Source organism: Vanellus vanellus (genome assembly GCF_965231255.1).
Source record: "Vanellus vanellus genome assembly, chromosome: 27".
Classification (NCBI taxonomy): domain Eukaryota; kingdom Metazoa; phylum Chordata; class Aves; order Charadriiformes; family Charadriidae; genus Vanellus; species Vanellus vanellus.
Window position 1 is genome coordinate 1,764,509 of NC_138932.1, and position 25,360 is coordinate 1,789,868.

At 55.8% G+C, this 25,360-nt stretch overlaps 2 protein-coding genes across 3 annotated transcripts; one reads left to right on the plus strand and one right to left on the minus strand.

The window, feature by feature from the left end:
• Window positions 1–147: 147 nt before the first annotated feature.
• GABPB2 (GA binding protein transcription factor subunit beta 2) lies at window positions 148–13,878 on the plus strand. Its single transcript, XM_082496284.1, has 9 exons — window positions 148–164; window positions 1,915–1,977; window positions 2,230–2,369; window positions 3,457–3,624; window positions 3,777–3,971; window positions 4,366–4,516; window positions 8,840–9,025; window positions 10,511–10,644; window positions 11,454–13,878. Exons 3-9 carry the CDS (start codon window positions 2,256–2,258, stop codon window positions 11,739–11,741), a joined length of 1,236 nt encoding a protein of 411 aa, XP_082352410.1. The 5' UTR covers window positions 148–164; window positions 1,915–1,977; window positions 2,230–2,255; the 3' UTR covers window positions 11,742–13,878.
• Window positions 13,879–15,342: 1,464 nt separating this feature from the next.
• SEMA6C (semaphorin 6C) lies at window positions 15,343–24,616 on the minus strand. Of its 2 annotated transcripts, XM_082496245.1 has the most exons (18): window positions 24,534–24,616; window positions 23,384–23,548; window positions 23,171–23,285; window positions 22,312–22,369; window positions 22,167–22,223; window positions 21,540–21,641; window positions 21,053–21,143; window positions 20,846–20,968; window positions 20,329–20,417; window positions 19,784–20,001; window positions 19,335–19,466; window positions 19,087–19,242; window positions 18,543–18,779; window positions 17,988–18,125; window positions 17,521–17,598; window positions 17,337–17,392; window positions 17,070–17,123; window positions 15,343–16,638 (listed from the first exon to the last, which is right to left on the minus strand). In XM_082496245.1, the coding sequence occupies exons 2-18, from the start codon at window positions 23,487–23,489 to the stop codon at window positions 15,872–15,874; spliced, it is 2,577 nt and encodes an 858-aa protein (XP_082352371.1). In that variant the 5' UTR covers window positions 23,490–23,548; window positions 24,534–24,616; the 3' UTR covers window positions 15,343–15,871. The 2 variants fall into 2 exon arrangements, with proteins under 2 accessions (XP_082352371.1, XP_082352370.1); XM_082496244.1 differs by lacking the exons at window positions 23,171–23,285; window positions 24,534–24,616 and having other exon boundaries at window positions 23,384–23,696.
• Window positions 24,617–25,360: the final 744 nt, after the last annotated feature.

Sequence of the window (25,360 nt, forward strand, 5' to 3'; positions counted from 1 at the left end):
GCGCCGCTCATGGTATGCTTCCGCTGTCGCCTCTCCGCCTCGCTTCCGGGTCGGCCATTTTGTGTGGCCGCGGCGGGAGGGGCGGGAACAGCCGTGTAAGGGGAGGGGGGGCGGTGCCGCGCGCCGGGAACAGCCGCGTGCCTGGGGGGGGCCCGAGCCGCCGCGTGAGTGGGGCCGGGGGCGGCGGGGGGGACGCCCTGAGGGAAGGGGTCGGGGGAGTGAGGGGAGACTCCCCTTGAGGGAAGGGGTCGGGGGGAGTGAGGGGAGACCCCCGTGAAGGAGCAGTGCTGGGGGCCGGTTTGGAGGGGGTGGGAACAGGCTGCCCCCCTTCGCGGGGGTGTTTTGGGGGTGGCATCGGGGGGAGCAGGAGGGGCCCTGAGGGGGGTCCCAATCCCGGGGGGTGGTGAGAGGACAGGGCCCTCTCAGGGGGAGCCTTGGGGGGTCTCTGTCAGGGGAGGGGAAAGGGAGTCCTGTCTCCAACAAGGTGGGAGGGGAATTTTTTGGGGGGTCTTGAGGCAGGTCTGCAGAGCCAACCCCACACCGGCTGTTCCGAGGGAGGTTTAGGGGGTTTGAGAAGCGTGCACGTTCCTTTTCCTGCTGAAATGCAGCGAAGGGGAGACAGAGGAGTTGTCAACTGTTGTCCAAGCTGCGAGCACTGTAAATAACTTAAAAAAAAAAAAAAAGAGGGAGCCTCAGACTCTCAGACTTAAATCCTCCCTGAAAGCATCCAGCTGAGAAGAGAGCAGGAATGCAAGGAGAGGCGTCCAAATAATTAATAAGTGGTAAAGGTTTAGTTTAACACGAGGAGAAAATCTGATGCTTTGTGTTAATGATCCAGCTTCTCCCTTCTTTTCCAAACACACCCAGAGTGGTAAACTCCAGTCTCGCAAATATAAGCTGGCAGTTAACTTTGTGAATGCAGAGTTCATGCCCGGAAAGCATGCAAGTGTTTTCAACGTGGGCGATGAAAAGGAGCACTTAAAAAATATTCTCTGTCCCACAAGAAGTGAGAAAGGGGAAAAAGAAACCCAAACTGGAAAGTCCTGAAGGGTAGAGGGGTTGTGGCGGTCAGACACATGCATCGTAACTGCATCCGCAGTCCTGATTGCAGAGTAAACTGAGTAACTGCTCTGGGCTTTTGACTTCCAAGCTTCAGGTGGTGTACATAATAACTGCATGCTCAGAAAAAGTGATAAGTTCAAATTATAAAGTGAAATGAGTTTGTGGAGGGGGATGATGTGGGCAGTGTGTCCTGGTGAGATTTAGGGGTGAGGTTTGCTCTTTGGCTTTACTTTGAAGAGTTTGTGCTAGTGGTCGCTGGTGCTAGTGGTCGCTGAGGACAGGGCGGGATGTTTCTCTTGAAAGGGCAAGAAATAAGAAAGAAAGAAAGAAAGGGAGCTTTCCAACTATTTCATGGAACGGCAACTGAAGGAAATTGATCAGTCGAGGGCCTCGGTGCTGGTGGAGTCGCTGTGTTGCAAGGTGGCACAGTGCCCATTCGCACAGAAGTTCATTTGTAGCCTCTTGCTGAACATTGTACATGAGTTAATGGATAGACTTTAAAGTCAGTCTTTGATAGGACTAGTGTACCAGCGTAACCCTATCGCTGAGGAAAATGCTATAGCTCGCTACTGCCATAGTTATGCTATGCTTTAAGTAGCTTGGAATAAATAGAGACACTGTTGTCCAGGATGTTGAGCACAGCTTTTGGGTTCTGCTGCTTTTATGACCTTGAACAAGTCACTGGAGTTACCAAGGTTTGTTTTACCCTGTACCAGCAGCCAACAGGGATGGTTTCCCCATGCTTAGTTGCTAGCGCTGGGGTCAGAGAGCATCTCGGAGATTAAATTGTGTTCTTAAAATGCTTTAAAAATCAAAATGATGTTGTGAACAGCTTTGCTGTTGCTTTTACAGGTTTTGCTCTTGGAACTGGATCCACATGGGCAAGTCTTTGTGTCCGTGCAAGGCGCTGTTGAGGTAAGCAGGATTTTGCAGGAGCTCTGGTGGCTTGTGGTGTTTGACCCTGTGTTCTGTCTTTTCTTGATGGTTCAGGGCACAGAACTGAAAAATATGATAAATATTTATGCCTGTTTATTGGTTGTGTTGGGCCTAGTTCTGTGTGGGAGGATGGTGTGTCCAGATGGGCCATAGGTGTACAGCGCTTTTAAAATGTCTGCCTCACTGCTTTTTGTTTTATTTTCCGTTTCTTGCTCCCACCTTTTAAAGCAGCTTTCGGCAAATACTTCTTCCCATGTATGAAGATGTCCTTAGTGGACCTAGGGAAGAGGTTGCTAGAAGCAGCTCGCAAAGGCGAAGATGACGAAGTGCGAAAGCTGATGGCAAGTGGTGCGCCCTTCACCACTGACTGGGTACGTTGGGGGAATAGACGTTGTTTTTCTGTGTGAAACAGGTTGCGTGTGTGCTCCTCAGGGCTGAACCTGAAGGATACAAATGGAAATGGGAACAGTAAAACCAGAGCGTGGATTGGCAGATAATGCTTCTCTGGATTTCTGTGATGGAGCAGATTCCAGATGAAGCACTTCAAAAACCAAGACCTTCCTCAGGCAAAGAGGAATTGATGTTTGTGTAAAGGTTGATATGTGCCTCACACACAAGAGCACAACCACAAGTACCATGCTGTCCTGAATAGCAATGTGTACAGGGGCCAATGCTTTGAGAAGTGCAGTTCCGCACAGCTGAGACAAATGATGAGTCAAGTCAAATTGGAAGAACTGTTAAACCTCTCAGTAACAGGAAGTTCTTTTAAGAATCCTTTAATTGGTTAAACTCTGTCAATTGAGAAACTCATCCTTGATTAGTTTGTTTTTGTGCTGGGTTGTTTTTTTTGTTTCCTTAAAAGAACAAAACCCTGAAAACAAACCAGGCCACCCTGGGTTGGAAAGGAAATAAAAGCTTTAATGAAACTGAGGAATAACAGTTGGATAAAAAGAGAACCAGATCATAACGCATAAGCTATCGGGAGCCACTTTCCATCACCAGTTGTCTTTGTTTCCTAATTCATCAGTGCTTTCATTCATAGCTTTGCGAGATGAAGGAATTAACTGTATCAAGAGGTAGCAGAGCCTAGGGGTATTGTGATACTGCCCTTTTCTAAACAGCACTGAAATTACCTGTCATGATATAGAAATGGCAGAGCTGTTCTGCTGTGGTTTGGAAAAGAAGCTCAGTGATAAGTGGATGGCACAGCGGAGAAAGTAAAAGCATGTTTGATCTTCAAGTTACCAGATAACGTAAAGATCCCTAAGAAGTTTAATGTTTGTTGGGAAAACTATTGGATGTGCAGCCCCCTATTTCTGAGTGGAGAAAAAAACAGGTTAAACTAATTTCTTGAAGAAACTTTGTCATTTTAGTTACTGCTGGACATACATCTGGTGATTACTGTGCCTGTCCTCTCTTGCTGTGAACCAGCAGTAATTCTTCTAAATTAACACGCAGCTTGGGACATCGCCTCTTCACCTCGCTGCCCAATACGGCCACTATTCGACAGCAGAAGTGCTGCTTCGAGCTGGCGTTAGCAGAGATGCCCGAACAAAAGTGGATCGAACACCGCTACACATGGCTGCAGCTGATGGACACACTCATATTGTAGAACTGCTAATTAGAGTAAGTATAGTAAATTAGGTCTAACTTTAAGGCTGGTCTAAATCACCCTTGGAGTGAAGTGTTGGTGTCCCTGTTTAAATGCTAGCGCAGGCACTGCCTTTAAGACATTGAGAGGAGACAGTGTGCAGACAAATAAGGCTGCTTTCTTTCAGAACGGAGCTGATGTAAATGCCAAGGACATGCTGAAGATGACTGCTTTGCACTGGGCGACAGAGCACAACCACCGAGACGTCGTGGAGCTGCTCATCAAATACGGAGCTGATGTCCATGCTTTCAGCAAGTTTGACAAGTCGGCTTTTGATATTGCTTTGGACAAGAACAATCCAGAGACTCTGGTGATGCTGCAGGTAGGCTGAGAAGGGAGAAACTTGTTGGTAATTCTCTGACCCATAGCTGTGACTGCATGAGAGTGAGAGGGATCCTGCTATGTCTGGTGGGATCGTTTTCTGTTTGCAGAGAGAACTAGAAATATGGAGGTGGATGAGGTTTGCTTAGTTTCTGGATCAACCAGTGCGTGCCTGCTAGGACTCAGTGGGTGATGGGGTTTTATTGCCATGCCTCTTGTGCAGTCATAGTGTAAATTGCCAAGTTGAGGTGGCAGTGTTGGCACAGCTTTTGCACTGGTGTCCCTGACGTGCTGCAGAGAGAAATAATCTGCCTCTAAAATGTTTCAAGGATGCTACATGCTGTTTACCACAGAAAACGTGAGGAATGTATGCCTGACCCCAGTCTCTTTCCTAGGAAGCAATGCAGAATCAGGTAAACACTCACCCAGAGAGAACAGATCCCATCACCAACACTGTGACCCTCACCTCACCATTTATCCTTACGCCAGGGGAAGTTCTCAATCTTGCTAGTCTCGTCTCTTCAACAAATGCCAAAACAACCTCAGGTAAGGTTTTATGTGACCTTGAGTGGGAAAGTCTTGAAAAAAGTTCCTGAGACTGCTTACCAGTAGAGGGCAGATGGTCATTTAGTAGAAGAAAAGAGAAATACAGCCAAACACACCCAGCTACCGTTTCCTGCCCCAGAATATTTTTGCTGTCGAAGGTAACAAAGCAGATTTCTAGCTGATGTAAATAAAGGTGGTTCCACTGGAAGTAGCCAAGCTCTGCTGAGCTCAGCTGTGGGGCTGCTCCAGGTCTCTTAAAAGCGGCAGAACTTGAGAAAGTGAACTTGGCTGATTGCAACAGAGCAATAATGAGAATTATTGCCTGTGCCAAATCCTGAGCACTGCGGAGCGGTTGGGGAACGGTTTGCTTTGTTCTTTACTGGCTACAAGAGTTGAGTGAGTGTTTTGCTATATATAAATGTTGAGTAAGAAAATTGCGGAATAAGCAGGTCTGCGGGGTATGTAGCTTACTCCGTATTTCTTCTGTCCCACATGTTAGATGGAAATAATTAGGTTTCTCATTGTTCTGTGAGCCTTATTTCGGTGGGGAAAACGCTTTTAACTTAAGGCTGAGTGGAAATTGTTTTTGTGTAATTCGAGTTTTTGTAATGACTCTTAAAGTGAATTTTCTGTATTTGGGGAAATCCAAACCATTGTTTCTTTTCAGTCTGGAGGCTACTAAATACAAGTTTTGTGAAGCTATTTGGCCTCATCCTGCAAACACTTCTGCATGTGAGTAATTCTTTGGATAGTGGGACTGTTCACATGCGTGAATGTTTGTTTATTAGCTAGAGAGTGCATTTAAAATCCCGGATACTGACGTTCTGCAGTCCCACCCAGACCTCTCTGGCCACAGCAACTTCAGCAACGTTCCAGATTTGCTCTCAAAGCTTTCAGGGCTGCTTGCAGCTTTGAGGCACGGGCAAACCCTAATTTAGAAGGGGAAAAATGACCTAAAGCATTACTTTTCCACCTGTGAGGAAGATGCAGTGTGACTGGTGCACATGATCTTCAGTCAAGGATATTCTGCAAACTCAAAGGGGCATAAAACTTGGGGTTTTTGTACCCTGGGTGACGCTCCTGCCAGGTTTTTCCATGCCTCTGTCCCTTTGATGTGGAAATTTGTCCTATCCCCTCTCTGCCTTTGTTTTGCTGGGCTAATCAAGCCGGTCGCCCTGAGTCCCTTGAATCCATCCAGGGTGTGTGGATGAGCTCTTGGCACTGGACTTGTAAATCCTCATCTCTCACCGCCCCTCTCCTTGTATGTCCTGCAGTGTAATCGCCTTTTTCAGTGCCGTAGCACAGCAGTGGCTTATTGTCCATGTGTGACTGGACTAAAATACCCTGGGTTTTTCCCCCCATGACGCTTCAAATGTCAGTAGTAGCTAGTCAGCGTGAAAATAGCCAGTGTCTCCTGCTCTAGGCCACGTCAGGAGGTTTTTGCTCATTTCCCACAAGAGGGCATCAGCAACTGTGCCTTCATTATAATGAAAATCCCTTATTTAGCACTTGCAGCTAATAATTTTTCTTACCTCTCCTAAATTCCTTATGTCTTCCCTTATTGAAAAAGTTTTTAGGTGGGAATAAGTATCTTTAGATGGTTGGAAGAAATCTGGTAACAAACTGCTGAAAACAGATCCTAGGCCCACGGGGTTTTCACGTGCCCAGCCCATGGCCTTCTGAAAGCGTCATTCTTTGAAAATAAGTCCTTTGATAACCTTTGCAAAATCAGGAGCCAGTGAGAAAGAGGAAAATGTGTTGGAAGGGTTAAGGCAGGGGAACTTTAGATGAACTTCCCTTTGTGTGCTTATAATCTATTTATCTGTGCTGGCAATGAGGTACAGGATCTTTTTTTTTTTTTTTTTAAGAGGAATTGTGGGTTATATGCACTGAGTTTGCGCCCGTTTAGTTAATTTCCTGTTCCATTCTTATTAAGTCTGCCTTTGAATAGGAACTACTATAGTCAATTGGAGGAAGAAACATTGTTTTTTGGAACCGAGAAGGTTTGTTTATCTTGTTCAAATCAATACCCCATTGCAGTAACCGTGTTCTTTCCCTCGCTAACCATGAGAGGGGAGGAAGAAAGGACCTGCCTGCCCAGTACCTTGAAATCAAGTGGTATACATAGCCAATTCCTGCATTTGAGCACAAGGCTCTGTTAACTGACTTGTGCTGAAACGTTTCGTCTGTGAAGCAGTGGTGAAGACTGGACTTGGAGACTTCCCCAACTGAGGAAGAACTTGGGTGCCGTAATTTTCTCATGATAGCCAATGAGTTTAATATATTCTGTAAGTTTTGCAGTTTTTGAAAGCTTCAGTATGATGTGAAGCCAAGTAATTACGTGTTTAGCAACTGCTCTGCACAACATTACAGCAGTCAGACTCCAGCGCGTCTGGGAGTGTCATCAGGCAGCGCGGCTGCATCTTGAAAAGCCGACCACGTCTCCAGGTCGGAGCTCAGCATGCCAAGTAGCTCGGCAGACAGCCTGCCTTTCTGTAGTTCTTACAATAAAGCTGGAGCATATCGGTTCACATTTGCTGTTCATTTTGTTATGGGGTTCAGAAAAAACTTAATGAGATACTTGCTTGGAATTTGATTGAAATTATCATAAAATATTTGGAGTGGGTACAGTCTGTTCTAAAGTAGTATCAAAGCCCTTTTTACAGTTCGAGGCACCTCTCATGAAAAATGATCTGTACCACCTCCCTTTCTCCATTAGGAGCCCAGAAAACACTTCATAGCTGATGTCCTGTTCTCCAGATGACAAAACAGTTGCATTCTGTATTTGCTGTTTAGATATGGCAGGTCCTGGTAGTCCTTCAGTTCGCCCTCATCTTTCCCAAGCAGGTGACTCACAGTTTTCCAATTCAGCCCCCTCCGTGCTTGCCGCGCTTGCAGCCCTCGCTGAAGTGTCGGCACTGCTTTCCAACTCAAACAGAGACACAGGTAGGGGAAACTGGCCAGATGCTGATTCAAATTTATGTAGTTCTAGCAAGTGTCTTGCCAGGAAATTGGAGGAAATTTAAGGTCTGGTAGTGAATTTTCCTTCTTTCAGGGTAAGGAAGAGATGGCAAAAAGTATTTGTGAAGCAGGGGGTGGTTTGTTTATTTATTTATTTAATCCCAGTTCAAACTTAATTAAAAAAAACAGCAACTGTTACCAATAGAAGTAACTTCATTTTTATTAACCAGCATGTCTGACTCTGATATCAGAGCACATTGGTCTTTATGTGCTTTAACAGTTATATAAGTTATATTAAAAAAAAAAAACAAAACAAAACAACCAAAACCAAAAACCAATGCTCCAGAACATGAGTTTACTTTAATATATAAACGTAGATAAGTATTTGTTTAAGAAGGAAATTGTCTGAAATGTTTTCTGTCCCCAGTTTGCTGTAAAATGTTGTTACTCAAAATGTTTGAGCCTCTTGAGGCTCTGGTAACTTCTTACGGAAAGGTTTGGGCGTTTTTTGTGTTCGGGGTTTTTTTTTTTTGTGATCTTTCATGGTATGTTTGTAGAATGTAATGTTTGACCTTTAATTAACTTCAGATTTAGAAAGTTGATAAAGTTAAAGTTTATATAATCATTTCACCTTGGAATTCATTTATTTTCCTCAAAGCTAGGCGTTTTTTCTAGAATCTAGACAGGAGCAATTTGACTTCTTTAAGCTGCTGGTGCCACACCACTGACTCCTTGACCTGCGGCGCTCGAGTGTTTTCCTCTGGCACCCAGAGCGCACGTAGCAGGTCAGGTCCCCTCTGTTTCCTGCGCTTGCAGCGTTTGCTGGGAGCAGGATGCAGCTGAGGGTTTGCAATCCTGATTATTTGGGCAAGATGTAAGTCACACAAAAGCATCCCAGGGAGTTGAACCGGGCCGCGGTCAGCCGGCCAGACTAAATAGCCTCCTCATGGTTGCTTTGGCTGCGCTTCTGTGGATGGGGCTGTTGAGGCACAAAGAGTTTTTTGCGTGTAGTTTGTCTTCGTTAGAGCTGAGGGAAGGATCACGGAAGCTTTGCAGAGCCAGGTCTGCTCAACAGCTGCCTCCAGCTCCAGGCTTTTTCATTTATGCTTGTGTGCTAGTACTTAGTAATTTACACAAAAAATGCTGGGTTTACTCTAGAACACTTGTTTTGCTAAGGTGTAGTGGATTTTATTTTCCTTCCCCTACTGAGACTGACTGTATTTCCAGATTGTTTTTTGTGAGCAGGCATCCCAGGAGTCTCAAGCTGCGTACTTGAGCTTTTTCACTAGACTTCAGTTTCTATTCAAGGAAGAGAGAAGGAAACGCTGACTCTTTTTTTTGGCACTTGCTTTATTTCCTAAGGTAAGACGGAGGAAATAGTGGAAGCAAATTCTGTCGATTCTGCCATTCAACAAGTGGTTGGCAGTGGAGGGCAGCGCGTCATCGCCATTGTGACAGACGGAGTTCCCCTGAGCAGCCTGCAAACAGCAGTCCCCACCAGCGGCCTCAGCCAGCCCTTCATCCTAACCATGCAAGATGGACAGCAAGGTAAGCAGGAGCTGAACTCGGAAGGCAGCGCTGAGGATTAACGTCAAAACGAACAAAATAACTGCTGCCTGTGGACCCCGTCGAGTCCCGCAAGGCCGACGGCTGGTGTGATCTGGTTGTCAGCGCTGTGGTGTAACAGGTCTGTGCCTGCCTGCTGGGCTTCAGGAGGGGTTAAAATGTCTGTGTGACTTACATAAGCGGGAAAGCTTGCCAGCGACTTGTTTGTAGCTTAATTCACGCTGCTACGCTTCAGTATTTTGGTCTTTGCATTAAAACCAAGCACCTTCAGTAGAAGGCTGCGGGAGGAGAAATGCCAAGGTAGCCGCTCTCTCTGTGGGAGTCAGGCAAAGATGATTCCTTTAGCTTGTGGCGAACTTCCTGGTCTGGGAGTAAATTACTCGACTGATGAAACTGCAACCTGTTCCCTTTAGCAATCACTCCATCGTTCTTACAAAACTTAACATTAGGCCATTAATATCAGCTTAAATACACCTTTTCCTCCCATAACTCCAGTTATATTGCCGAGGGCAATATAATCTATCAATTTTACAAGGCAAATGTAAATCGTGTTCAGTAAAGCAGGGCAGAGCTCCAGAGCGCTCGTACAGTGAATTTGCGTTTCCTCAAGGGATGTAATTCATCAGCCTTGCCTACTACCGACAATTCTTTTAGCATGTCCTAGGGATACTCTATTATTTGGATTAACATTGGTGTAGAAAAAGAGGATTAGGAGGCAGAGCAGCTCTCCTGTAACATGCATACAGTGCTACAATGTGAGATGGGTTACATCAGTTCTGTCTGTTTAGACTTAACAAGTGAAAAGCAATTTTCTAAAGCTGTTAATTATTCAGAATTGTTTGCCAAATTACTACAAATAATTCCTGGCTTGTAACCCATTCTGAGTCTGAGGAAGACAAAGGGAGAACTGTTTAGGTGGCGCTACCTTCAGCAGCACACGTGGTGCTTTTCTCCTCCTTGGTTGGACAGATTCTTGCTACTGGCTTCCCAAAGTGAAAACCCATGTTTGCAGATTTAAAATGTGTTTGTTCTCTGGAGTATTTGCAGCTCTTGCATACACTTAAAGCTGATTCAGAGCTTAGCCGCTGGGGCTGTGTACTGGGAATTTTCGAGAAGAGCTTTCTATTCCTCTTGCTTAGCCTGTCTCGGCCATTAATTGCATTACTGAGGCATCAGAATGATAGTTTTCACCTCATATGTTTTCTAAGATGCAAATCTTTGACTTTGGATTCTGTCAGCCCCGTTGTGGTGAAACACTTGACTATTTCGGAGGCCTAACTAAAGAAAACTGGAAACCCAGTCCAGCGTTTCTCTCCTCTCTGGGAAGACTTAGGCACCGCGGATCCACAGGTTTCGTCTTTTTCTCCAGAACCATGCCGATGCATTGACTTTGGAGAAGCCTTTCGGGAAACATCTGTGCAAAAGCATGTCTCACACTGTATAATTTGTCACCTTTTAATTTTTCAGTTTTAACTGTACCTGCTGGTCAGGTTGCAGAAGAGAATGTTACTGAAGACAAAGATGACGCAGAAGAGGAAGAAAAGCCGCTGGCCAAGAAGCAAAAAGTGGAACAAAATGTAGATGACTCAAAGGAAGACAAGGTAGATACTTCTGCTTGTAACTTTGATTGCCGTCATCTCCTGAGTGTTTCTCTGCTCTGCTGAGGATGTCGGGCTCCTGGTCTGCCAAAGCCATCTCAGAACAGAAACGAGCTGCACCCTGCTTGGCTGAGCCCGGGGATGTCTAACAAACCCTTCGCGGAGGCTCCCTGCTCTTCCTGCCCATGCTTCTGCGTTAGCAATGAACACATGAGCGGCTGAGAGGAGCAATGCTCGGTTGAGGATAGGTAGGAGGAAAAGAGCCGGCTAAATCACTTGTGGCCATTCTGCCTGGGCTGAAGGCGTAGCTCAGGGTTTTTAGATGAATCGTGGTGGTTTACTGAGATTATTCAGGATTTCCTGTAGAAGCACAACATATGGGCTGGGTGTAAGGCAAGTCGCAGCTCTTCAGAAAGCAGCAGGAAAGACTCTCCCATCACCCTCTGTTGGGAGGAGGAACGTTTTTCTTGATTGCCTCTCAACTTTTCAGCGCTAATACCTCTTTATTTTTCTTGCATCTTGGTTACGCCTGCTTCCAACTTTTGAATTTCATGGCAGTGAGATCACGCCTAACTTCCCAGCGCGCCCCCCTGCACGCTGTGGGACACCTACCAGCCAGTTTGTGCCTCCTGGTGTCCCTGTTGCCTCTGTGATGAGCAAGCCAGTTGAACAGAACTCAACCCAAGCACGTTTTTAGTGCTGCCATAGAGCATTTTGTAACTGGTAACTGCTGGAGTGCATGCGCACCCTCTTTCCTTCGTGTCGCAGGTTGGGCCTCCATCGTGGGCTCTCTCAACTTTTGTTTTCTGTAGGACAACAATGAAAGGGAAGTGCTACAGCAGCAGTTGCAAGAGGCGAACCGGAAGGCTCAGGAATATCGCAGCCAGCTCATGAAGAAGGAGCAAGAGGCAGAGGAGTACCGGCTGAAGCTGGCAGCCATGGTGAGGCAGCAGCCCAACGGAGCCGAGGTGACGGTACTCCAAGAGGTCACCGAGGCTGACCCACTTGTCGTGACCTCAGAAGACATCAAGGAATCCGTGCTGGCCGTGCTGGAAACAGATCAGCCAACTGATATTGTTGTGGAAACTGTAACCTCTTAATCCGCCATGATTGAGTGGGTTTTGTAAAGGAAAATAACTTTTTTTTTTCTTTTTTGTTTTTTTTGTTAAATAAGGTGCTGTTGGCAAGCAGCGTTGAGAGCAGAGGGCTGTTGTCAAAGCCGCCCCATCACCAGGGGCAGGAGCTTCTCCAGCTGCTCGCAGCATAACTCTGCATCAGCGCGGTGCCCAAAGGTGCTTTGAAAGCTTGACCTTGAGAGATTGGAAGCTTTTTAACAAAATTTTAGCACAGCGAGTGACCTGACGGCTTATTTGGTGACGTCAATACCTGCATTGCTGAGGAAAGAAATACCTCATTGCCAAAGCAGCTAGTCTGAGCTCTGGGCTGCCTGGAAAGGGCAGCGCTGCAGACGGACTTTCCTCAGTAACCTGAGGTGTTCGTGCCCTCTGCGAAGCCGAGTGACCGGATCTGCACCTTCAGAAAGAGTTGTCTCTTGGGGTGTTGTTTTAAAATCTTCAAAGTTGCGGAGGGGATTTCCCCTCTCAGCCAGAAAGCAAATTACAGAATCTTTTTCTTCCAAAACCACGAGTCTTTCTGATTGAGACAACCTTCAATGCAAGAGCGAAGGCCGGGCTGGATGTCTCAGCCGAAGCATTGCACGCTGTCAGGGAATACCACGCTCTGAGGGGGTCCTTCGTCAGACCCCTTAACTATCCAAAGGGATCACAAAAATTCCTCCTCGGTTTTATGATTTTTAGTCAAAATGTTCGATTTGACACTTCTGTGCTGAACGGAAGCGTTAACTGATCACATATGCAAAGCCATACATACGGCGGTTGCTGCAAGACAGCCTGGGAGTCGAGTTGGCTCTGGAGATACATATATCACTTTTTTTTTTTTTTCTTTTTTTTACTAAGGTTTTATTTTTAAAGATACTAAAACCTTTTTTAACAAACAGCTGATCTTGTTACTGAAATGTTCGGGCTTTTTTGACTCTCTGCAGGCCTGTTTCCTGCAGGGATCCATTCCGTGCAGTCAACTGGGGGGATCAAGACAGTGGGGGACTGACTGGAAGCACCCCGAGTTATCATGTGGGGCTTGATAACGAGAAATTATCAAGTGCAGTTTAGAAAAATACCATCACACAAGCTGTGCTGTCAGCCGCGGAAAGGTTTTAAGGGCGAGGAGTGACGTGCAGTGCCGAGGCACTAGCAGCCGGCCTGCTCTGAGAGTAGCTTCTCGCAAGATAAAAATCCAGCTCTTCTGGCCCACAGTCGGTTGGTTTGGGGGTTGGTTTTTTTTTTTTTTTTTGTCCTCATTTTTAACCGTTGGCAGCATTCAAGGTAATAATTCAATTTCATGGTTCTTGCGTTGCATTTTTCCCTGTTATTTCCAAGCGTGTCCAGATAATACGGTTTTCTCTTGGTTCAGGTATTGCCTTTAATGTTTCTTTGCCGATAGATCAGCCATATCATTATGTCAGAGACATAATATGGACTAACGAGTTCATAAAGGTATGAACATATGGTCCCAGCTCTGAAGGAATTTCTCACCCCAAGAGGAAACTGATTTTTGTCCTAAAATCGGTCAGTTCCCGGTGGCTGATGGGAAGGTGGGGTATGCTGAATCCCTGACTCCGGCGAGGCTTCACCGCGTTTCGCCGGCTGGGTTCACCCGCCAGCAGTTGGAGCGGGAGGTTTGTGTGACTTGTGCTGTAAAGGCTTCCTGAGACTTGCTGAGTTTGGAGAACCTAAGTGCATTTATTTATAACCAGTGTAGCTATATTTATAAATAAGACTTTTTAAATTTTTTTTTCCAAAATATGTCTTGAAGAAGGCTTTAATAATTATTTTTTATGAATGAATATTTGGAGAGACTCTGTTCCTGGTTATTGATTACTTCGACGTTTCCTCGCTGACTTCGAGCAAGCGTTATTGTCTTTTGTTCCCCAGACCATCCACAGTTTGGGTGTGTTTGAACTAAAAATGCGCGCTGGAGGGTTGGAGACGGTGTTAAAGCAAATCCAGGCAGATTCTAATACCAGGAAGCGTTTACGGATGTAAAGGGATGCTGTCAACTTTGGCTTTTATGTTTTGCCTGAAATTTGTGCTTATTATTTGTAAATTTGAAGAGCTGGGCAGCTGGAGCGGGTATAAACACTGTGTTGTGCCTCTGACAGCACTGCGATTCTCACTTAACTTCCATCCTTCCCCTGAAAAGGGTCGGTTTTGCCAAAAAGTCCCTTCAGCTGGGAAACAAACTTCCCCTTCAGAAGAGAAGGAAAAAAAACCCCAAGTCCATGGTGCTCACGGTGACAGCGTTTGGTTTGTGGAGTCGGAACAAATACAGCTGACACTGTTCTCACTGCTTTGCCGGGGGGGGATCACACGTTAGTTTTATTTTTAGAAGTAACTCGTGTATGGGGTCTGAACAAAGAAGAGGAGAATTTGATCTCCGCCCAGCATTTAGAAAGAATTTCAACCCGGCTGCATCCTCGGCTCCTCCACGGAGGAGTTGGAGCTTTTTAAGCCAAGACCAGCGGTTTCTGCAGGCTGCGTGGTCAGCCGGGCCGTTGTCAGCGGGTGAATGGCCTCCCACGGCGATCGGGGCCGCGCTCTGCCGCGTCAGGCCTTTTCTGGCCCACGCCATCCCATGGGGCGCTGGGTCAGGAGAGGCGAAACAGCCCCTCATTTTCCAGGCTCGGCTCTTAGCAAGGCGAGTGGGCACGCTGCCCTCCGCTGCCAGCCTGGCATGGCAGCTGCCCTCAGTCCTGCAGGCAGGAGAATCCCAGCTCGCTTCCCTTCCCGGGGATGCTGGTGCAGAAGTTGAGGTCTTAAAAGGAAGGTGTGGGGTTTCTGCTCGGTGAAGGAGGTGGCGCAGCATTAATGGAACTGGTTTGGGTTTGATTAGACTGTATTTCCCTCTTGTTCACAGTAACCAGCTCAAACCAGTTCCCGTTATCCCAAATCGGAAGCAGGGCGTTGTAAATCCGGTGGGGATGAGCGCAGGTCATGGAAATGCCACCTAAATCCTCTCCAGACAGCCGCGAAGGGGAATTACGGACCCTGGGTGTTCGGCTGAGGGTGGCGTGGGACCCCGGGGCCTTCCCTGCCTGTCCCCCCCTTGGCCCGACCCTTCGCCTGCGGGGCGGCTCTTGGTGCCAAATCTGATTATTTCTTTAATCCCGCCTTTATCAGATTGTGTCCCCCGTGCCAGGCGCGGCGCCGGCGTATTTATCGCAGCATAAATTGTCGCTTCATGGCGGCAGGTCCCTTACCTCCCCCCGTTAGCCCTGGGCTGAGGAGCTGGGGGCTTGGGCCCCCTTTCCACCGAGGGTAAATGTCTGGAAATGTGGAAATTTAAACGTTTATACTTTTTTTTTTTTTGTACTATGTTTCTTAATAAAATACCACGACCTCAGTCAGCAGCTTTCCCTTACCCTCGGTGTTACCCCTTCGCATTGCCAACCCCTTCATGTCCCCTGGTGTCTCGTGTGCCACCCTCCCTGTGGGGACACCCCACGCTGGACCTCCACCCTGTCCCTGAGCTGGGCTCAGGGCCTGGTGGCACCTTCCCTCCGCCTTTGTCCCACCCCACCCTTGTTCCCTCCTCACCCTGGACAGAGCCAGACGGGCACTGCTGTGGGAGCGACCATGTATTTAATTGCCACGGCCGGTGTGGGCCAAGCCCTGGTCCTACATGGTAGGACGAGCTGAGCTCTGGCATGGAGAGCCACTGTGTCCCCATGCCCTTCCTGGTGGCCTGGGGGGGGACTGCGGCTCCAATGACCCCCAAAGCAGCAAATAAATTAGAAAGGATCAAAAAACAAACAAAAAAAAGCCCTGGAAAATGGGGACCCTCCTCACCCTGGGCTGGGACATGAGGATCCTGTCACCCTGGGCAGGGGGACGAGGTGGCTCAAGGACATGGGGACCCTCATGACCCCGGTGGGGGCCAGCATGGGGACATGGAGACCCTTGCCACCCTGAGCTGGAAACGGGGACCCTCGTCACCCTGGTGAGGGTCAGCCTGGGGACCCTCATGGCTCAGGGCATGGAGCTGGGGCAGGGGGACTCTGCCACCCAGGACAGGGGATGGCTCAGGGCCCCCCGCCAGCTGCAGCAGGGTTGTCCCATGGGGACAGGGACGTCCCTGTGTCCCCAGCAGGGGCTCAGGGCTGGCCGGGGGCTGCTGGCACCAGCAGGGGCTTGGGCAGCACCGGGGGCTTCATGGAGAGGGAGCGCTCGAGGGTGCCAGGCCGGGGACCCCAGGGTGGCCCCCCCGGGGCCCCCAGTGAGTACATGCGGGTGAGCCCCCGCGCCAGGCCGGGCGGTCTGGACGCTGTCCCCCCAAGCGAGTGTCTCTGTGCCAGGGGTCGCCGGGGTGGTGGGGGGCTGTCAGGGGGCACGTCCAGCCGCCGGGGTGCCCCGTCGCGGGGGGCCGGGGGGAGGCTGGCGAAAGGGGCACCCGGCTGCACCCGGTTGGCGAAGGACCCGGAGCCTGGGGGGGTCACCGGCCACCCCGAGCCCCCCGCCCCGTGCAGCCGCTGCAGCAGCTCCTCCAGGGTGGCCTTGCTGGGGGGTCCTGGGCCGGGGGGCTCCGGGCACCCCGGAGTGCCGAGATGGGTGACCCGCTCCCGGGGCATCTTGGTGGGTGGCTGCGGGGTGGCCTCGGGGGTGGGCAGCTCCGGGGAGTCCCGCAGGCCCCCGGCCCCTCCCTGGGGCGGCAGCTGGGGGTAGAGGCGAGGGACGGGTGGCGGGGCCGGGGGCCGCGGGGCGGCGGGGGGCTCCGGGGTTCCCTTGGGGACAGTGGGGCGGCGGCAGCAGGCTGCCAGCAGCCCGGTGGCCAGGGCACCCAGCACGAAGGCGCCCAGCACGCAGCCCACCAGCACCGGCACAGGCACCGTCGCCGTGGCCCCCGGCCCGGCCTGACGCACCCCTGTGGGAGCACCCGTCAGCCCAATGCACGGGTGGGGGGCCCAGACCCTGCCCCAGCCCCCCCAGGGTCCATCTCCCACCCCTGGGGTCCCTCTCCCCTCCCCGGGGTCCCTTCCTGGTCCCTGGGGTCCCCCCACCCAAGGTCTTTCTCCTGTCCCTGGGGTCCCTCCTGGTGCCCAGGGTCCTTCTTCCACCTCTGAGGTCCCTCTCCTGTCCCCGGGGTCCCTCTCTCACCCCTGGGGTCCCCCCACATCCCCAAGGTCCCTCCCCAGTCCTTGGGGTCCCTCTCTCCTATCCCTGGGGTCCCCCCACCCCCGAGGTCACTCCCATCCCAGGGGTCCCTCCTAGTCCCTGGGTCCCTCCCATGTCCCCCCCCGGTCCCCAGGGTCCCTCCCAGTGAGTGTCCGGGGAAGACAGATGGGTGTCACTGACCATGGGCCAAGTCCCTGTCCCTGTCCCCGTCACTGTCCCCGGCAGCTGGCACATCTGTGAGAGCAGAGTGGGGTCAGGCCAGGCCACCAGTGTCCCCTGGACCCCTCCACATCCTCCGGTGTCACCCACGTGTCCTGCAGCCGCCAGTGTCGCCCCTGGGGCCACCTGCATCCCTCCGTGACCTCATGTCCCCAGAAGTGCCAATGGTGACCTTCAATGTCCCTGAATATTCCCATGTCCCCAATGTCCCCTCATGTCCCCCTTCACCTTGGCAGGTCCCAGTGATCCCGGGGGATCCCTCCATGTCCTGCTCGAAGCTGCTCCTGGAGCACACACAGGGAAAGACATCACCCACTGTCCCCAGTGTCCCCACCCCATGAGGAAGGGACCCAGGGGATCGCGGCGGTGGGGGGGAGAGCCCCCAGGGAATGCCCCTGCGGGGGACGCTTACGGGAGGTCCTCAGAGAAGGGGACGCAGCCCCCGGGGGGCAGCCAGACGCAGTAGGGGTCACGGGCGGCCAGGCAGCTCCTGCGCAGGGGGACACAGGTGGCCATGTGCCGGAGCTGCCGTCGCACATCCCGGTGCCCTCGCACGCCCTTGCACGCCCCTGTGCTCTCACTCGTCTCCGTGCCCTTCATGCCCTTGTGCCGCCATGCCCACCCCATGCCCGTCTGTGCCCTTGCACATCCTCGTGCTCTTGTGCACTCCATGCCCTTGCACACTCCACATGCTTGCACACTCCTGTGCCTTCGCACGCCCCTGTGCTCTCACATCTCTCTGCCCTCCATGCCCTCCTGCCACTATGCCCACCCCATGCCCGTCTGTGCCCTTGCACATCCTTCTGCTCTTGCTCACTCCGTGCCATTGCACACTCCACACCCTTGCACACTCCCGTGCCCTCGCACGCCCCCGCTCACCTCCGGCAGGCGCCGTGGCGGGCGCAGCGACTCAGGGGCAGCCGCACCAGGCACCCGGCGAAGGCCACGTAGAGCTCCCGGCCCGGAAGGTGCAGCTCCAGCCCCAGCACCCGGCTGGCGTCCCGCGGCCCCCGGCACCTGCACCCCCCACAGCACCCGTCGTCACTGCACCCACAGCCCTGCAGCACCCCACAGCGCCTGCCAGTGCCCCGCAGCACCCACCGGCACCCTGCAGCTCCCACCAGCACCACGTGGCACCCGCGTGGCCCCAGAACATCCCTCAGCACCTGACAGTACCCGCATGACCCCCCATCACCCATATGCACCCCCCAGCACCCAGCAGTGCCCCGTGGCACCTGCGTGGCCCCCCCAACACCTGCACGGCACCCCCGCTACCACTGCACCCATCAGTGCGCACTGCCTCCCAGCACCCACCAGCACCCATGAGCCCCCCAACACTCATGGCCCCACGGTGCCCACGAGCCGCCCAGCACCCACCGCCCCCAGGTGCCCCCCAGCACCCCCAGCCCTGGTCACCCAGCGCCTGGCACTCACCGCCCGGGGTCGTAGAGGCTGATCTCCTCCAGCAGCAGCGTCTCCGAGCCGGTGTCCCCAGTGTCACCGGGCTCCCGGCTGTCACCGGGTGCTGGAGTGCCACCGGGGTCCCGGGTGGCCTCGTGGTGCCGCGTGGCTGCCAGGACCTTCAGCACCCGCCCGTCCTCGGCGCCCAGGAAGAGCACGGTCTGGTTCCCCCGCGGCCCCGCGCCCGTGTCCACTGCCAGCTGCGTCAGCCTGCGCCCAGCGCACCCTCGCACCCGCCTCGCACGGGGCCTCGCACGCGGCTCTGCGGCCGCTCGCACGCCCTCGCACCGGGGCCTTGCACACCCTCACACCAGGGCTTCACCCTGCCATGCACTGGGGCTTTGCACACCCTCGCATGGGACCCTTGCACCTGGGTCTTGCACACCCACGCGTGGCCTCGCACGCCCCTCGTGCACCCTTGAGGGCCCTCCTCACCCCCCACAAGCCTCACACAAGCCCCGAAGCCACCCTGTCCCCGAGGTGTCCCCAAGGCCACCCCGTCCCCCCCGGGGCTCACCTGGTGCCGGTGCGGGTGAAGAGGGGCCGCCCGCCGGCGGGTGCCACGGCGCCGTGCAGCAGCGGGTGCTCCTTGGCGAAGGCCAACGTCTCGTCGGGGAAGTCCCCAGAGGTGACGATGCCGGCGGCCGGTCCCATCCCGGCACAGCAGCCCGGCCTGTGGCACAGCCGGTGGTGGGGACCTGGGCGCCTGGGTGGCCACCGCAGCCCGGGGGGGGGACACCCAGGTGTCCGGGTGCTGGCGGGTACCTGGGCCGGGGCACCCTGTCCTCTGGCACCGGTGTCCAGGTGCCGGCGGCACCGCGGGGCTCAGTGAAGGGTCCCTCGAACGCCCGTTCCATGTCCGCCAGGTAGAAGGCGCAGACGGCCGAGCCGGGGATGCTGCGGTGGTGGCGGGGGGTGGCACCGCCAGATCAGCCTTGGTTTGGCCAGAGCCCCTCTGTGTCCCTGTCGGTCCCCACTGTGTCCCCAAGCCCTGTTCCCCAGTGTCTGTGTCCCTATGTCCTGTCCCACTGTGTCCCCGTGTCCCCCTGTGAGTCCATCCCATGTCCCCCATCTCCTGTATCCCCATGTCCCCCCGTGCCACACTCCCCTGCCCCACGTCCCCTTGGCCAAACATGTCCCCACGCTCACATCCCACATGAGACCGTGTCCCCATGTCCCCCTGTCACCGTGTCCCTGCGTCCCCACCGCCATGCCTGTTGGGCTGGGTGCCGAAGAGGGCGAGGACAGCGGGGCGCCCGTGCAGGGCCCGGGGGGGTGTCACCGCCTCCAGGACGTCGAAGTAGAAGATGGCATCCCCGGGGACGGCGCACTGCAGCCGCACCTTCAGGAAGGACGTCCAGCGCCGCTCCAGCACCCGTGGGGAGCCCCCGCGGTCGTTGCGGCACACCCGTGCCACCCGTGCCACCACCACCTGCGCCGGCACCCGCGGGAGTCAGCACCCAGGGACCCGCGGGCATCGGCACAAGGGCACCCATGGGTGTCAGCTCCCAGGGACCCACAGACACGGGCACCCAGGGACCCGCGGGCACCACCACTGCCACCCCGGGGTAATGGCACCTGCGTGTGGGGCTGCCGCCCGGAGCCCCCGCAGGCAGCAGCAACCCCGGGGAGGCACCAACACCCAGCCAGACACCCCGGTGAGGGGCGCTGGGGTCTCCCCCGCCATGATGCCAGGGGGACGGGCACCCGGGTGTCATCCCCCCTCCACATCCCTGTGCCACCATGTCCCCGCGCCCACCTTGCCCAGGGCGCTGAGCTCCACGGCGACCTCCCTGAAGAAGAAGTAGACGTAGGGGCCGTAGGGCAGCGCCTGGATGAAGTGGGGCTCTGGGGGGTGGCAGGGGGGGGCCGTCAGCCCCCCTACCAACTCCTGTCCCCATCCCCTACCCCTGTGCTCACCCTCTCCCCTGCCCCCCCCCCCCTCCATGGCCCCACAGCCCTGTACCCCCACACCCAGCCCCTGTGTCCCCCACAGCTCCAGACCCCTCTACCTACCCCCGCCCCCCCCATACCCCTCTACCCTAATGCCCCCCTACCCCTACACACCCCCACCTGTCCCCATCACCCCCCCCTACACCAGTACCCCTCTATGCCATCCCCATATACCGTACCCTCTACCCACCCCCCCATATACCTGTACCCCTCTACCCCGTGCCCATATGCACCCACCCCCCCGCCCCATCCCCGTCACCCCCCCCACACCATCCCCAGCCCCATATCCCCCCCCCCCCCGGCCCCCCCATACACTGGGGTACCCTGCAGCCAGCGGGAGCTGTACTTGAGGGTGCGCAGGGGGGGGCGGCCGGGGCTGAGGCTGCGGTAGATCACCGCGTCGCTCGCCTGGAAGTCGGCCACGGTGGCGGAGTACAGGCTGCCGTCTGGGGGGGGACACACCAGCGTCAGCCCTGTCCCCAACCTGGAGACCCTGTGTCCCCCATCCCCCCTCCCCCTCCAGCACCCACCGACGAAGAGGGCGACGATGCTCTGCTTGGCGTCGAAGGGGCACCGGGCCTGACCGCTCACCTCCTCGCCCTCCTGCGCCAGGCTGCTCACCTGGGGGGGGAGAGGGGTTGAGACCCCCCCCCTGCTCATCATTCCCCCCCCCACACCCCCTCACTGTCCCCAGCCCCGGTGGGGAGCTGCTGAGGACGCCCACACTCATCACACCTCTGGGCACTTCCCTGCTGTGCTCCCCAGCGGGGGCTGAGACCCCCCACACTCATCACACCCACCACCATCCCACTCCCCAGCGGGGGCTGAGACCCCCCCCCACTCATCACCCACCCCGTGTTCCCCATCAGGAGCTGAGACCCCCCCTGCTCATCACCCCTCCCATATCCCCCACAAGGGCTGAGACATCCCCCCTATCATCCCCCCACACTCCCCAGCGGGAACTGAGCCCCCCCCCCCCCCCCCAGTGACACCCACCCCCCCCCGGGCTCCCCCCACCTGGTATGTGCGGCAGAGGGGGCTGAAGGCGTTGGTGCCGCAGGCCAGGAGGGTGCGGGCGTCGCGGGGCACCAGCACCCTGATGTAGTTGTGGCACTCGTCCTGCGTGGGGGCAGGTGGGGACATCGGGGGGGACATGGGGGGCCCCAACGTCACCACCTCCCCCCGCGCAGAGTCCCCTGTTTGCCCCCATCCCTTCTGTCCCCCATCCCACGCACCCCCATACCCCACACCCCCCATGTACCCCCATACCCCGTACCCCCATACCCTATACCCCTGTACCCCCACAGCATGTACCCCCATACCTTGTACCCCCCCGCCATATACACCATACCCCGTATCCCCCCACCCCTATACCCCATTAACCCCATACCCCCATACCCCGTACCCCTATATATCCCCATACCCCGTACCCCCATACCCTGTACCCCTTACCCTGTGCCCCTGTACCCCCATAGCATGTTCCCCCATACCTTCTACCCCTGTACCGCCCCACCACACAGCCCACACCCTGTACCCCCACACCCCTATACCCCATTTACCCCATAACCCCATACACTGTACCCCTATATACCCCATACCCTCTACCCCCACACCCCCACACCCCCGTATCCCCATACCCCGTACCTGCAGCCGGCCCCGCATGGCGCAGTTCTCCCTGTCCCGCGTCTCCCAGGTGAGGTGCTGCGGGGTGAGACGGGGGGGTGGGCACGGTGACACCCCCCCGACCCTCCCCGTGTTGTGTGTCCCCCCCGCCCCGACCACCCCTTACCCGCTCAGGGTACAGCGTCCCCTTGTCCTGCCCCAGGTCGAAGGCGTAGATGTGGTCCCTGGGGGGGGAGGGTGTGAGCGTGCGAGGGGCATGGGGGCGTGCGAGGGGCACAGGGACGTGCGAGGGGACACGGGGACACGTGCTACGTGCAAGCACAAGGGACCGTGGGGACACACTCGGGGCCACAGGAGGGAACGTGGGGGCACAAGCACGCACAAGCGCGCAGGAGCACACGCTCCGGCGGGCACAGGCGGCGCAACCGGGCTCGAGCACGCAGCAGTGGGCACAAGCAAGTGTGCCTGAGTGTGCCCAAGCATGGACAAGCACACACAAGCATGCGCAAGCGTGCACAAGCACACACAAGCACGCGCAAGCGTGCACAAGCACACACAAGCACGTACAACCTTGCAGAAGCACGGAGAAGCATGTACAAGTGTGCACAAGCTTGCACCAGCACGCAAAGGGGGGACGAGCTTGCACAAGCACAGACAAGCACGTGCAAATCCCGCACAAGCACGTATGAGCTTGCACAAGCACAAACAAGTGTGTACAAGCGTGCCCAAGTGTGCCCAAGCATAGACGAAGCATGTATAAGCACACACAAGGACAGACAGGCGTGTAGAAGCGCGCACAGCCTTGCACGAGCACACAAAGGGGGGATGAGCTTGCACGAGCACAGAGAAGCACGCACACGCACGCACACGCACACAAAGGGGGGGGGGGACAAGCCACGAACGTGGCAAGCACATGTAAGCGCGCGGGAGCGCAGAGTAGCAGGTACAAGCGTGCAGGAGCTTGCACGAGCGCAGACAAGCGTGCAGAAGCACACACGAGCTTGCACGAGCGCGGCCCCGCTCACCGGGCGGCGAGGAGGAGCGTGCGGTTGAGGCGCAGCATGTGCTGGAAGTCGAGGCCGAGCTGCGCCGTGACGTTGTCCCCACGGAGGCCACCGAAGCGGGGGTAGGCGGCGGTGGCTGCGGGGACATGGGGGACGCGGTGACACCCCCACCGGCCCCCCAGGTCCCCGGTCACACACACACACCCACCCCCCCCCCGGCAGCCCCCCACTCACCTGCCAGCCCCACGGTGCTGCGCGCCACCAGGTCCCGTGGGAAGGTGTGCGCCGCCCCCCCGGGGAGGAGGAGGAGGAGGACGAAGGGCGGTGGGACCCCCGCCATGGCCGCAGGCGCCCGGAGGGGACACGGGGCTGAGGGTGACACCCCTCCCCCCCCCGGGGCTGCCAGGGGCTGATCTCAGCACAGGGAAACTGAGGCACGGGGGGGGGGGGGTATAGGGCAGCATGGGGACAGCGGGGACACACTCCCAGTGTCCCCAGTACTCTCCTCCCAGCGGTCCCAGTGCTGCCATCCCAGCACCCCTGTATCCCCACCCCAGTGTCCCCAGTGCCCCCCTCCTAGTGGTCCCAGTGCTCCCATTTCAGTGTCCCTGGTGCCCACTCCCAGCGTCCCCTGTATCCCAGTGCCCCCAGCACTCTCCTGCCGGTGGTCCCAGTGCTCCCATCCCAGCTTCCCTCTACCCCACCCTCCCAGTGTCCCCAGTGCCCCCCTCCCAGTGCTCCCAGTGCCCCCACTTCATTCTCCCCAGTGCCCCTGCTCCGATGTGCCCATCCCAACATCCCCAATACCCCCTCCCCAGTGCTCCCAGTGCTCCAGCACACCACGCACAGCACAAGCGTGTGCAGCGGGGCACGGCTGTGCGCACACCCGCACCCACCGACACCCCCCGGGCACGACACCCCCCCCCCCTGCACACCCATAGCCCCGCAACACCCGCACAGCGCCACAGCACCCCCCAACACCCCCCATACACCCCAAACCACCCCCAAACCACCCTGCCCCAACACTCCAACACCCTGCCACAGCACCCCAAAACCCTCACAACACCCCACCTACGCCCCAAAACCACCCCAAAACCACCCCAAAACCACCCCAAAACCACCCTGCCACAGCACCCCACGGACCCCCCCAACAACACCCCCCCCACCCCCCCCCAACAACCCACCGACACTCCCCAACACCCCAATTCCCCCCCGTCAACACCCCAACACCCTCACAACACCCCTTCTACACCCCAAAACACCCCAAACCACCCCAAAACCACCCTGCCACGAACCCCCCCGACAACACCCCCCCCTCTACCCCGCCCCAACACCCCGACTACACCCCCCAAACCCCCGCCCGGACCCCCTCCGCGCTCGGTACCGGCTCCGTTCCCCGAACGGTCCCGAACGCCCCGAACGGTCCCGAAACGGCCCCGAACGACTCCGCCCCGGAACGGGCCGGGACCGACCGGCGGCCGGAGCGGGGCCGGGGGCGGGACCGGGGACCCCCGTGGGACACCCCCCACCCGGGACCTTCCCCCCCCACCCCCACCCCCCCGAGGCCACCCTATAGATAGGCGTTAATTCCCCTTAATGAGATGATCCTCATTAGCTGCCCAAGGGCTGGGGAAGGGTTTGCACACGCGTGTGAACACACGCGTGGGAGTGGGCACAGTCCCGGGGGGGACTTGCACACGCGTGTGCACAGCCACGCCCCGGCGGGGGGGACCCCCCCCGCCGGGGCGTGGCTGTGCACACGCGTGTGCAAGCCCCCCCGTGTTGGTGCACACGTGTGTTGCACGGCCACCCCCGCGTGCGGAGAGCCTTGCACACGCGTGTGCGACAGGGCTGGCTGCCACCCCTGCGTGTGTCCCCCCACCCCACCCCACGCCTGGGGACTTATCACCTCTCCTGCACCACCAGCGTGTGGCCATTTGCACGCACGTGTGCACGGGGGGAGGGGGGGGGGCACTGGGAGCTACTGGGAGCACTGGGGGGGGGATGTCCCCTCCAGGTGTCACGCAAGTTCTGGTCCCCATGTGTCACCAGCACCCGCTGGGGGGGGGGGGGGGGAGGATGGGACAGGGGACCCTGGGGACATCCCGGGGGACTGAGTGGCCCTGGGGGTGCTGGAGACCCCTGAGGTGCCGGGGGGGGGTCCCGGGGGATCCCAGGGGCGCGGGCACAGGGTGACACCTGGTGGCACCG